The 12,789-nt window shown below is 43.9% G+C and overlaps 1 protein-coding gene across 1 annotated transcript; it reads left to right on the top strand.

Moving 5' to 3' along the window:
• Positions 1-7,315: 7,315 nt before the first annotated feature.
• MAGEL2 (MAGE family member L2) lies at positions 7,316-11,470 on the top strand. Its single transcript, XM_030317560.1, has one exon. It carries the CDS (start codon positions 7,451-7,453, stop codon positions 11,009-11,011), a length of 3,561 nt encoding a protein of 1,186 aa, XP_030173420.1. The 5' UTR covers positions 7,316-7,450; the 3' UTR covers positions 11,012-11,470.
• The last annotated feature ends 1,319 nt before the right edge of the window (positions 11,471-12,789 follow it).

Raw genomic sequence — 12,789 nt, 5'->3', positions numbered from 1 at the left:
TATTTCAAAGTAATAATAATAAAAACATAACATTCTAAAATTTGTAAAATGCTTCTACAATAAGATGGAAAGAGAAATGTAAAGCTTTAATGACTAGTTTACAAAACAGGAAATATTTAATATAAATTACCTAAGCTTCCACACTAATAATGTAAAATAAAAAAATCAAAATTAAAACAAGAAGAATAAACAGAATAGAAATAAGAACTGAAATCACTGAAATAGGAAACAGAACAACAATAGAGAAAATTACACAAGTCAATCATTTATTCTTTGAAAAGAATAAGACAACTGGCAACCCCTAGAAAAACTAATAAAAGAACAAAATAATATAAAAGAGAAAAAAAATCAAATCACTCATAATCAGGAATGAAAGAAAGACAATACTGCATATTATACAGATACTGAGATAATAATAAAAGGATATTTTATTATTCTCCATTTAGTAAAAAGAAACTGTTAAGTCTAAACTTTTTTTACAATTAACATATTATTAACAAAGAATGACAATTTTAACTTTAAAACTTGACAACTCAAATGAAATTAAAAAATTCTTAAAAACAGAATTCACTCAAACTGGCAAATGAGGAAATAGAAAACCCAAATAATGTAAATTCTGTCAAAATCCACAATAAAGAGAGAAGCCAATTTAAGAAATGAGAAAAAGAGTGAAATACACAAAGAATATATACAAATGGCCTCCAAGTGCAGCCACTTTGGAAGTCGGTTTGGCAGTTTCTTATGAAACTACATGTACTCTTATACAATTCAACAAATGTACTCCTTGGTATTTACCCAAATGAGTTGAAAACGTATGTCTACACAAATTCTTCACATAAATGTTTATAAAAGCTTTATTCATAGTTTCCCAAACTTGGAAGTTAACAAGATGTCCTATTATAGGTGATAAACAAACCATGGAAAATCTATAAAGTGGCATATTACACCACAATAAAAATGAGTAATGTACACATGGATGTTTTTAATAGCTTTTTCCATATTTTCCAAGTCTTGGAAGAAACCAAGATAGATACGTGAATAGATAAACTGTCATACATCCGGAGAATGGAATATTATTCAAAACTAACAATGAAATAAGCTAGTAAGCCATTAAAAGACATGGAGAAATCTTAAATGCATATTAGTAAATGAAAGAAGTCAATCAGAAAAGTTTACATACTGTAAAGTAAGTGACATTCTGGAAAAAGCAAAATTATGGTGACATTAAAAAAAAAATCAGTGTTTGCCAGGCATTTGGAGCAAGGAGGGTGAATAGGCACCACAAGAGGATTTTTAGGGTAGTGAAATTATTCTGTGATTATGTTATAATGGTGGATTAATGCCATATATATATCAAACCCCACAGATTGTACAACTCCAAGAGAGAACCTTAAACTATAGACTTTAGATGATATTGATGTGTCAATGTAGGTTCATGGATTGTAACAAATATAACACTCAGATGCAAAGATATTGATAGCAGGGAAAGTTGTGGGTATATGTGTGAGAGGAGCATGAGATATATAGGAACTCTCAATTCTTCCCCTCAATTTTTTTTTTTTTTTTTGTAAACCTACAACTGCTCTAAAAATAGCTTATTGGGGCACCTGGGTGGCTCAGTCGGTTGAACATCCAACTTCAGCTCAGGTCATGATCTCACAGTTCATGAGTTCAAGCCCCACATTGGGCTCATTTCTGTCAGCACAGTGCCCACTTCAGATTCTCTGTACCTCTTTCTCTGCCCCTTCCCTGCTTGCCTTCTGTCAAAAATAAATGAAACATTAAGAAAATAATAAAACAAATAAATAAAACAATAACCTATTTTTATTTTTTTTTCAACGTTTATTTATTTTTCGGACAGAGAGAGACAGAGCATGAACGGGGGAGGGGCAGAGAGAGAGGGAGACACAGAATCGGAAACAGGCTCCAGGCTCTGAGCCATCAGCCCAGAGCCTGACCCGGGGCTCGAACTCCCGGACCGTGAGATCGTGACCTGGCTGAAGTCGGATGCTTAACCGACTGCGCCACCCAGGCGCCCCAACAATAACCTATTTTTAAACAAACATACAAACAAAAATACCACGATACACCTTCCCCCCCCCACAGGAATTCCTAGAATCAAAATGGCCAATCATGTCAATTTTGGCAAGGACGTGGAGCACCTGGAATCTCATACATTGCAAATAGGAGTGTAAAATTTTACAATCATGATTTCACATCCACTAGAATAAACAAAATAAAAAAAAAGACTAACAACATAACATTTTGTAAAGCTGTTGAGCACCTGGAATTCTCATACATTCTGGTAGAATGTAAAATGGTCTAACTCAACCATGGAGAACTGTTGCAACTTCTTATAAAGATAGGCACACATATTAACGATGTAGAACAAACTGATGGTTACTATAGGGGAGATGGGTGGAGGGATTGGTGAAATAAGTGATGGGTATTAAGGAGTGCAATTATAATGAGCACTGGGTGATATATGGAATTGTTGAATCATTGTATTGTACACCTGAAACTAATATTATATTGTATGTTAACTACACTGGAATTAGTTTTTAAAGATAATATCTACTATATTATCTTTAATGACACATCATTCAACCTGATATTTCATTTCAATATGAAAATTCCTTCTCAAAAAATAATTTTAGGGATGCCTGGGTGGCTCCCTGAAGAGTCCGACTCTTGATTTCAACTCAGGTCATGATCCCAGGTTTGTGGGATTGAGCCCTATGTCTGGCTCCATGTTGAGTGTGGAGCTTCCTTAAGGCATGTGCTCTCTCTCTCTCTCTCTCCCCCTCTCTCCCATTCATTATCTCTCTATAAATATAACATAATAAGAAAATAGTTAAAATAATTTTCAATGCATCCTTTTTTTCATACTAGCCCCAAATTGTAAATATCTGAAATGTCGACAGATGATTGATAAATAAATAGATTAACAGGTACAGCATAAGTAAAAGGGAATTCTATTTATCATTAAACAAATAGCAAACTTCTGATGCAGCCAACAACTTGTTTAAAACTTTTTAAAACAAATTGAATCTCCATACAAAAATAGTATATACTGTACTGATTCCATTTACATGAAATTTGAGAACAGGCAAAACTGATATATGGTGAGAGAAATCAGAAAGTGGTTGCCTTTGGACATAGAGGAATTGACTAGAAAAGGACACGTTGGACATTTATTTGGTAAAGAAAATGTTCTTTATTTTGTTTTGAGAGATGATTACTCCATGACAAAGGTTACTAAACAGAATACTTTAGATATATGCACATCTTTTTATTCTAATTATATCTAAAATTTAAATGTATATAAATATATATTTGTTGCTAAAAGCCAACATTCTTAGCCATTACACAGGTTATTATTATTTTTTCAATTACCAGTGTAATGGCTAAGAATGTTGGCTTTTGGCAACAAATAGTCAGGCTTTAATTTCAGATTCTGCAATATATTGCCATATCTGTGACAAATTGCTTACCATCATAAGCCTCAATTTCTTGACGTGTACAATGGGCCCAAACACTTGAGGATTTTGTGATGAATATATTACAATGGTATTTGACCACATAATAAGCATTCAATAAATAGCAGTTATGCAATTTTAATGAACTCTGTGCAATTCTTCTTTCATGCCTTGTACTTCTGATACATCCTGTTTCCTCTGCCCCTTTCAGCACTCAGTCTGTCTATTTGGAGAACACTCATTAAGTTCCAACAGCTTTGGGTTTGTTTATTTATTTGTTTGTTTTTCTTTTCATTGCTACTTCCATAATTACACCCCCCATGCTTCAAGTATAAATGACTACTCATTTCTTTGCATCTATGACCAATATGAGTTTTAAACAATGCAAACAGTAACACTTTATTCACTAAAATACTATGTTAATATCTATAGATGCTATGTATGTGTCTATAAGATGTGGTGACAGATTTTTCTCTGCAGCGTTGCTCATACCACACTGCTGGGCACCTACTGAATCCTTAATAAAAGGCATTTCATAAATAAATTATTTTGGACTTTTTGGAAATCATAGAAGATTATTTTACCCACTTATAAATATATACACTAAGTCTGAAAGCTATATAGGAGTGAAATATAGGTACTTCTTGTGCTAATCTTACACTTTTATTAAACAACTTTTTACTGATCACTCAGGATGAACAGGGTATACAAGAGTGAACAAAACAAAGCTCTTGTCTACATGGAGGCTCTATTCTTGCGGTGAGCCAGATAATAAATAAATATAAAAAAATTTAATTTTTGTATGACTCATGATTTTCCTACTTCTATTTGTCTATTCTCAGTTCTCCTTCCACCAGTTTTTTTTTAATTACTTCTGTTATCCTTTCATGACATACTTATGAAAATATGGAAAGTCCTGTATAATTACAAGACAGACACCTACATCCCATGAATGCTTTGTATATATTTGTCTTTTGCTTTCTAAGCACCTTGGATTTTTTTTAAATGTTTTTATTTATTTTTGAGGGAAAGAAAGAGAGAGAGAGAGGCAGGGGAATGCAGAGGATCTGAAGCAGGCTCTGTGCTGAGAGCAGAGAGCCTGATGTGGGGCTCGAACTCATGAACCACGACATCATGACCTGAGCCAAAGTCAGATGCTTGACCGACTGTGCCACCCAGGTGCCCCTCACCTTGGGTTTTTAAACTGTCTCATGGGGAAGCTAGGAAAAGAAATTTTGCTAATACTTGGCTCAGAGGCATAGAAGTGGATGAATATACACACAGAATGGTTGTAGGGCTTCAGGATGCTCAAAGATCCCATAATGAGAAGGCATGTTTTAGGAGACCTATTTAAACCTTGTAGTCCAAATTACCCACTGTACTCAGGACAGTATTGGGCTTTGCTGTTATTAAAGCAGTTTGTCTTCACAAAAGAGTTGTATGTTACTTGATTTCTCAGGTGTCTTTGATGTTGGGAGTAGATCATTTGTGAGTAGCTAGGCTGTCAAGTGGCCTGGATCTGAGAGCACTGGTGGTCCAAAATAGGCAGATTTTCCAGAGAAAAATAAGCCCATTTCATCTGCCATTACTGGCCCCTTGAGAATCACTATATACTTATAGTCACACTTTTCTCTACCAGTTAAAAAATGTTACAAGGAGTCATACTGGTGCTAATGTACAACTTGACTACTTTCCATTTATAATGACATAATTTTTGTTTGTTTGTTTGTTTAGTTCCCGTTACCTCTTTTTTTCATTTATGTATCACCTTTAGGCATAAACTGGGCCCCCTTTTACGTAATGAATTTAGTGGGAGTTGATATTGAGCGGTGATGCTATTCATTGAGCACCAATCAGTGAGAACAACTGAACCCTGTTAGCAGCCATTTATTGTGTAGAATGTCCCAAAGCATGGTGGACTGAAGGTTAAATATGCCATAATCCTGAAAAAAAAATTGGTTAGTAAAAGAACTTAATCTTTCAGAAATTTATACATTTTAATTAGAGGAGGAGCAAGTATGCTTTTCTGAGGGTATAAATGTCATAGACTGAAACATGAACTCAATATCCCAAAGTTTTTCATAGACAGTAGCTGTCATGTGGCAGAATTGGTGATAGGGGAACACCAAGGTTATATGCCTAGCTGGTCCCTCTAAAGTGATTCTAAACCCTACCAAAATGAGAAGTCTTATATGGACTATTAGTGCACAAGAAGGACCTGGAAGCCATGAAGTATGGTGGCATCCATTCTGTAGAAGCAGCTTTGTGGGTATATATGGAAATTACATATTAGGCACCATGAAAGAGTTGCTTGTCTTTGAAAAGGAAGATGTTCCTGGGGATAATAAATGATCCCTCATCCTTTCAGTTACCAGAAAATAAAACCCTGAAACCTCCCTCTTAAATTATTCCTTCACTATTTAAGGCAATTATAAGCTTGGGAGTGTGTTTATGTCTTGATTGGGATTCATAAATTACCAAATTTGAGGAACATTGGCTAAGGGTACTTCAGGAGGAGTAGGGTATAGCCTTCATCATTCTCTTCTGCCCCCTTGTGGTATCATTCATGTTTTTTGTCACTCTGGACTCTTGCCCTAGGTGAAAGCAGTCTCTTCTAAACTAAACATCCTTACTATTTATCATTTTGTGTATTCCCATAAAACTATCCAACTAGAAGTGAGACTATCACTTCCTTTCAACATGAAGTAGTGTAGTGTTACCCAATAATTTTGAGGACTTCTACTTTATCTGTGTATATATTTGTCTAATTTTAAAGTGATTTTGCTCATGAGTAGATACCCCCAAAATTTCATATTTTATTCATCATCTGTTTTCCCTATATATTAGTCTTAGATCTATTTATTCACTCATTTTGCTATTTTCTAGTGCATTTTTGGCCTTCATTTTTTTCAGTTTCTTTCCCGCTCTGTAACTGATGAACAGCACCAAGAAACCCACCTCATTCTCTTGTGCCAGCCATTCCACAGGAAATTTTCCTGGTACTGAAAATGTTATCTTCCATTGATGTCTCAAGCATCTGAATTTCCATAATTTCTTTCTTTCTTTCTTTCTGTAGTCTTTGCCATCACTTTTCTCTGTTGTGTCTAAAAATGCCTGTATTCTTCAAGACACATCTCAGGAGTTTCTTTCTAAATGATTTTCCTACAAACACATTCACTCCCACAGTTAAGGAGTACCTTAATGCCCAGTCAAGTTTTCTTTAGAAACCCAAGCCATCATACAATATTGTCTACAGAGCATCTCTCCTTGGCAGTCTCACGCACTGCAAATGCCCATGTCCCAATCAATACTCATAAATCTCTCTTCCTATGTGCCTCCCACTGTGTCCCTAAGAGAATTAACTATACCAGCAATTTCCCTTTTTCCCAGGACAAACTTATATGCCTTCTATATCTCTTTTTATTAAATTATAGTAGCTGCCTACTATGACTCCTGAATCTCTCGTGTACATATATGCACTTTTTTTTTTTTTAATCCTCCGGCTCTGATTTTGCTGTATCTGAGCTCAGACCACACCATCTCCCCCTTCATGGATGCCTTCCATGTTACCAGTGGTCTCTTCCTACTCTATACTGCAGTACAGTGATTTCTAAAACATAGATCTGTTCCTGTCACTCCTCTGTGAAAACTCATCCATGGTAAGTCTGACCAGACTGCATTTGGGGACTGGACAGAGTGAGAAGGGATCTTGTGTCAGCCAGGATTTCTGGTAGACGCCCCTATGCACTATCCACTTGTGGTGGTCGGGGGCGGGGAAGGGGCGGGATTGAGCCCCCTTCCCCCCTCCTCCTTACTGCGGAAAGCTGCAGAGCTAAGGGCACTTACTTCCTATTCACCAGTCAGCAGGGAGGGATCCTCTGATCAGCCACGTAGGCATTCTCTTCTCTCTGGAGGAAAAGGCCCAGCAGCTGTCGGAGGAAAAGGCCCACCAGCTGTCAGAGCAAAGGGACATGTCGCAGCTAAGTAAGAATTTGGGTGATTCGAGTCCCCCGGCCGAGGCCCCCAAGCCTCCGGTCTATAGCCGCCCTACGGTTCTGATGCGGGCCCCGCCCGCCTCCTCTCGGGCTCCGCCAGTCCCTTGGGATCCACCTCCGATTGATTTGCAGGCTTCACTGGCCGCTTGGCAGGCACCTCAGCCTGCTTGGGAGGCCCCACAGGGCCAGCCGCCTACCCCAGTGGCTCCGATGGCCCAACCTCCGGCCCTGGGGGGCCCGATGGTCCAGGCTCCCCCTCTGGGAGGCCCGATGGGCAAGCCTCCGACTCCCGGAGTCCTGATGATCCATCCTCCCCCTCCGGGAACCCCGATGGCCCAGCCTCCGACTCCGGGAGTCCTGATGATGCATCCTTCAGCTCCCGGAGCCCCGATGGCCCATCCTCCCCCTCCGGGGACCCCAATGGCCCATCCTCCCCCTCCGGGAACCCCAATGGCCCATCCTCCCCCTCCGGGGACCCCGATGGCCCATCCTCCCCCTCCGGGGACCCCGATGGTTCATCCTCCCCCTCCGGGGACACCGATGGCGCATCCTCCCCCTCCGGGGACACCGATGGCTCACCCTCCCCCTCCGGGGACACCGATGGCCCATCCTCCCCCTCCGGGGACCCCGATGGCCCAGCCTCCGACTCCAGGAGTCCTGATGGCCCAGCCTCTGACTCCGGGAGTCCTGATGGTCCAGCCTCCTGCTCCGGGAGCCCCGATGGCTCAGCCTCCGCCCCCGGCAGCCTTGATTGCCCAGCCTCCGCCTCCAGGAGCCCCGATGGCCAAGCCTCCTGGTCCCGGAGTCCTGATGATTCATCCTCCAGGTTCGAGAGCTCCGATCACGCAGCCTGCAGCTTCAGGAACCCCGATGGCACAGCCGACAGCCCCACCTGCACAGCAGCCTCTGGCGTCCTGGGCCCCACAGGCTCAGCCTCTGATTCTGCAAATCCAGTCTCAGGTTATAAGGGCTCCTCCGCAGGTTCCCCAGGGCCCACAGGCCCCGCCGGCGCAGCTGGCCACACCCCCGGGCTGGCAGGCCACCTCGCCGGGCTGGCAAGCCCCGCCACAAGGCTGGCAAGCCACACCTCTGGCTTGGCAGGCCACACAGGTCACCTGGCAGGCTCCGACAATTACCTGGCAGGCACCACCTGTGCGCCAGGGCCCACCGCCCATCCGTCCGGGCCCACCGCCCATCCGGCCGGGACCCCCGCCAGTGCGCCAGGCTCCACCCCCGATCCGCCAGGCACCACCGCTGATACGCCAGGCGCCACCACCCATCCGGCCTGCCCCACAGGTCCTGGCCAGCCCACCACCGCTCTGGCAGGCCCTGCCGCCCCCGCCGCCGCTGCGGCAGGCCCCGCAGGCTAGGCTGCCCTCCACGCAGGTGCGGGCGGCGCCACAGGTGCGGGCGGCGCCACAGGTGCCCACTGCCCCACCAGCAACACAGGTGCCCACAGCGCCTCCCGCTGGCCCGCAGGCGCCCCAGGCTGTGCTGTCGGCCCCTTTGTCGGCCCCACAGGCTACACACTGCCCGCCCATCATCTGGCAGGCTCCCAAAGGCCAAGCCCCAGTGCCACACGAGCTGCCAACGTCGATGGAGTTCCAGGAAGTGCAGCAAGCCCAGGCTCTGGCCTGGCAGGCTCCTAAGGCTCCTGGGCAGTTCTGGCAGCCTGTGCCCACCCAGGAGGCCCAGAGGCAGGGCCCACCACTGGTTCAGATGGAGCAGCCCTTTCAGGGGGTCCCGGCCTCCCAAAAGGCCCTCCAAATCCAGCTACCCACCCAGCAGGCCCAGCCCTCGGGCCCGCAAGCAGAGCTGCCCACCTTGCAACTCCAGCCCTCCTGGCAAGGCCCCCCTACAGCCTTGCAGGGCCAGCCCGGAGCTCCCATAGCGGCAGCAAATTTTCCCATGGGCTCCGCTAAATCACTGATGACTCCATCGGGAGAATCCAGGGCCTCTTCAATAGAACGCAGGACCTCTTCGAAGGAACGCAGGACCTCTTCAAAGGAACGCAGGGCCCCTTCGAAGGATCGCATGATCTTCGCTGCCACTTTTTGTGCTCCAAAGGCAGTGTCAGCTGCCCGAGCACACCTGCCGACTGCCTGGAAAAACTTTCCTGCCACATCGGAGAACTTCACTGCCACTTCAAGAGTCTTTCCAACTACCTCCCGGTTCCAGCCTGCCTCTTCTAATGCCTTTCAGGGCCCATCTGCCCCCTCAGAGACCCCAAAGTCACTGCCACTTGCTCTGCAGGATCCATTTGCCTGTGTGGAGGCCCTGCCTGCAGTTCCATGGGTTCCACAGCCCAATGTGAATGCTTCAAAATCATCCCAGGCAGTGCCTACCATCCTGATGGCTACGGCAGCTGCCCCCAAGGCAATGGCCACCATTCAAGAGGCCTCGAAAACCTCTGCTGAGCCTCCACGTCGCTCTGGCAAAGCTACCCGGAAGAAGAAACATCTGAATACCGAAGAGGACAGCAGTGGCCAAATGCTGGCCCTGCGTGACTGGCAGGCACCGAGACCCTGGGAAAATCTGAACTTGAATGACTGGGAGATTGAAAACCCTATCCAGGTCCTGGGTGACTGGGAGGGCCCAAGTACCTCCCGGGGCCTGAGTGGCTGGGAGGGCCCTAGTACCTCCAGGATCCTGAGTGGATGGGAAGGCCCCAGCACAACTTGGGCTCTGAGTGCCTGGGAGGGCCCAAGCACTTCGAGGGCCCTGGGTCTCTGGGAAAGGTCAGGTAGCCCTCAGCCCTTGATTATCTCTGAGTTCACCAGTCTCTCTCAGGGATTTGGTGCCACCCAGAATGACCCCAGGTTGGAGACTCAGCCATTGTCTCCCTTGGATGAGAGAGCAAATGCATTGGTGCAGTTCCTCTTGGTAAAGGACCAAGCCAAGGTGCCCATCAAGCGCTCAGAGATGGTGAAATTCATCATTCGTGAATATAAAGATGAGTGCTTGGATATCATTAACCGTGCCAACAATAAGCTAGAGTGTGTCTTTGGTTATCAATTGAAAGAAATTGATCCTGAAAACCACTCTTACATTATCATCAACAAGCTGGGGCACCATAAGGGTGAACCAGTGGCATCCTACTTAGACAGGCCCAAGTTAGGCCTTCTTATGGTGGTCCTGAGTCTCATCTTTATGAAAGGCAATTGTGTCAGGGAGAACATGATCTTTAATTTTCTGTACAGGTTAGGCTTGGATGTCCGAGAGACACATGCTCTCTTCGGAAATACAAAGAAGCTCATCACCGAAGTGTTTGTAAGGCAGAAGTACCTAGAGTACAGGCGAATACCCTATACAGAGCCAGCAGAATATGAGTTCCTCTGGGGCCCCCGAGCATTCCTAGAAACCAGCAAGATGCTTGTTTTGAGGTTTTTGGCCAAGCTCCATAAGAGAGATCCACGGTGCTGGCCTTTCCAGTACTTTGAAGCACTGGCAGAGTGTGAATCTGAAGATTTGGATGAGGATGAGCCCGGATCTGGTGATAATGCTGGTGACCCCACCAGCAGTTCCCCTCCCCGCTAATGTGGTTCCATCCGCAGATATCTCATTCCTTTGGGTCCCTGGCCAGAGGCCGCTGACAGGGGGGCAGGGTGGGGTGGGGGGTGGGGGGGTGTTTTGTTTCTGGTGTTTATGTTCCAGTTCTATGTGTGTAAGTTTGGATTTCAATTTGGTTCAACTTGATATCTGCCAAAGCTTTGTACATTTTCATGTGGTGTTGATTTCAATTGGCTACTGTTCTATTTGGTATTTTGGCATCTGTATTTTTAAGTGAGATCTGTGATTCTCTGTTTTGTGTTATAATTGTTATGTTTTGGTATCAGAGTTGTGCTGGCTTGTGAAATGAATTGAGAAGCTATCCATCTCATTCTGGTACAGATTATGTAGTATTGAAATAGGCTGTTCTTTGAACATTAAAATGACTCATCAGTAAAAGCTGTCTGCAGAAAAATAAATATCTATATCTATATATATAAATATACTTTCAGCATAACATGCAAGTGTTTGTCTTTATTCTAATTTCTACTCTAGATGGTGGGAGCCCAGTTTTACCATACTCTCTGAATAGACCTGAACATCAAGAGCACTACCGGTGATAGTAGTAACCACAGTGATGAAACTTTCTCAAGGACACTGCTGCATTTATCACAATAATGCAGTGATTTATGTTGTGAGATGAAATGTAAGATTTCCTTAATTCAGGAGTAAAACTTCACAAGTCAATGAGGTTGAATCAGAAATAGGTTGTATACCTCATCTGATTTAATCCTTACAATAGTCTTTTAAAGTAGGCGTCATTCCCATTTTATAGGTAAGTATCTAAGACTCCATTAGATCAATTAAATGGCACAGTTTAGTTAAATTGTAATTTGAAGCAGACTTTTTTCCTTAAGGTTATGTGGGAAAAGAAGATCATCTTCCTGCAGATTGCAGGTGGCAGTGGAGAGGAAAGGAGATACATAACTAGTGACATGGAGATCTAAGGGGAAGTTCCTGGTTGGGATGGGGGCATAAATCCTAACATACAAGAGAAGTCAACTGATAATGTCTGAGGTTTGTAAATCATTGTAGTCGATCCTTGGGTACAGAACCTGATGTGGGAGGGAAGGCAAGTGGGGAGTGAATCCACCTGAAAGGTGGAAAGGTGCACATGGACACACCAGAGTGGTGTATGCAAAAGGAGTTTCCTGAAGTTACTACTCTTCATGTGGACCAGAATCATCTGCACTGCTGCTACATTTACTGTCCAAAAGGATCAAGAATTTTATCCTAAAGGCCCCTTCTCTGGGTAAAGATGAAGTTCCAGGTGTAAGGTAAATGGTGATAGTGGAATTCTTCTGCCACCTAGTGGTGTGCCACTGGTTCTGTCCGTTGCTCCTGCAGCGGTACAGTGCAGCGCCTGCTACAGTGCTTAACCTCATACGCTGAATACCTGGGTTTGGCTACTACTTGCTTCATAATCTTTGCCCATAATTTTACTGGCATATGTGCCCAAGCATGCTTTCTTTTCTCTTGTATCATAGGATAAGGTGAAATCTCTTCCTCAAGTGCAAGCCACTGGCACTTAGGAAGCTGAGCCTCTATAGTGTGAGATGAACTTATAAAATGGAGAGTCCTTTCCCAGCACACACAGAGTTGAGCTTCCTAGGGTGACTGACCCCATTACAGGACTTGCTTGGCTCTAGGGTATCTTTGGCAAGTTGTCCAAGTGGCTAGATTTTCCAGAAATTCAGAGGAAGTTTCTTGTAAACTCCTTAGGTCAGTGGTACTGTGTTTCTGCCCCAAATCAATCTTTCCTTATT

This window comes from Lynx canadensis, chromosome B3, assembly GCF_007474595.2.
Source record: "Lynx canadensis isolate LIC74 chromosome B3, mLynCan4.pri.v2, whole genome shotgun sequence".
In the NCBI taxonomy this organism is placed as follows: Eukaryota; Metazoa; Chordata; class Mammalia; order Carnivora; family Felidae; genus Lynx; species Lynx canadensis.
Note: the sequence above shows the minus strand (reverse complement) of the source record. Positions and strands in the feature narration are given on the sequence as shown.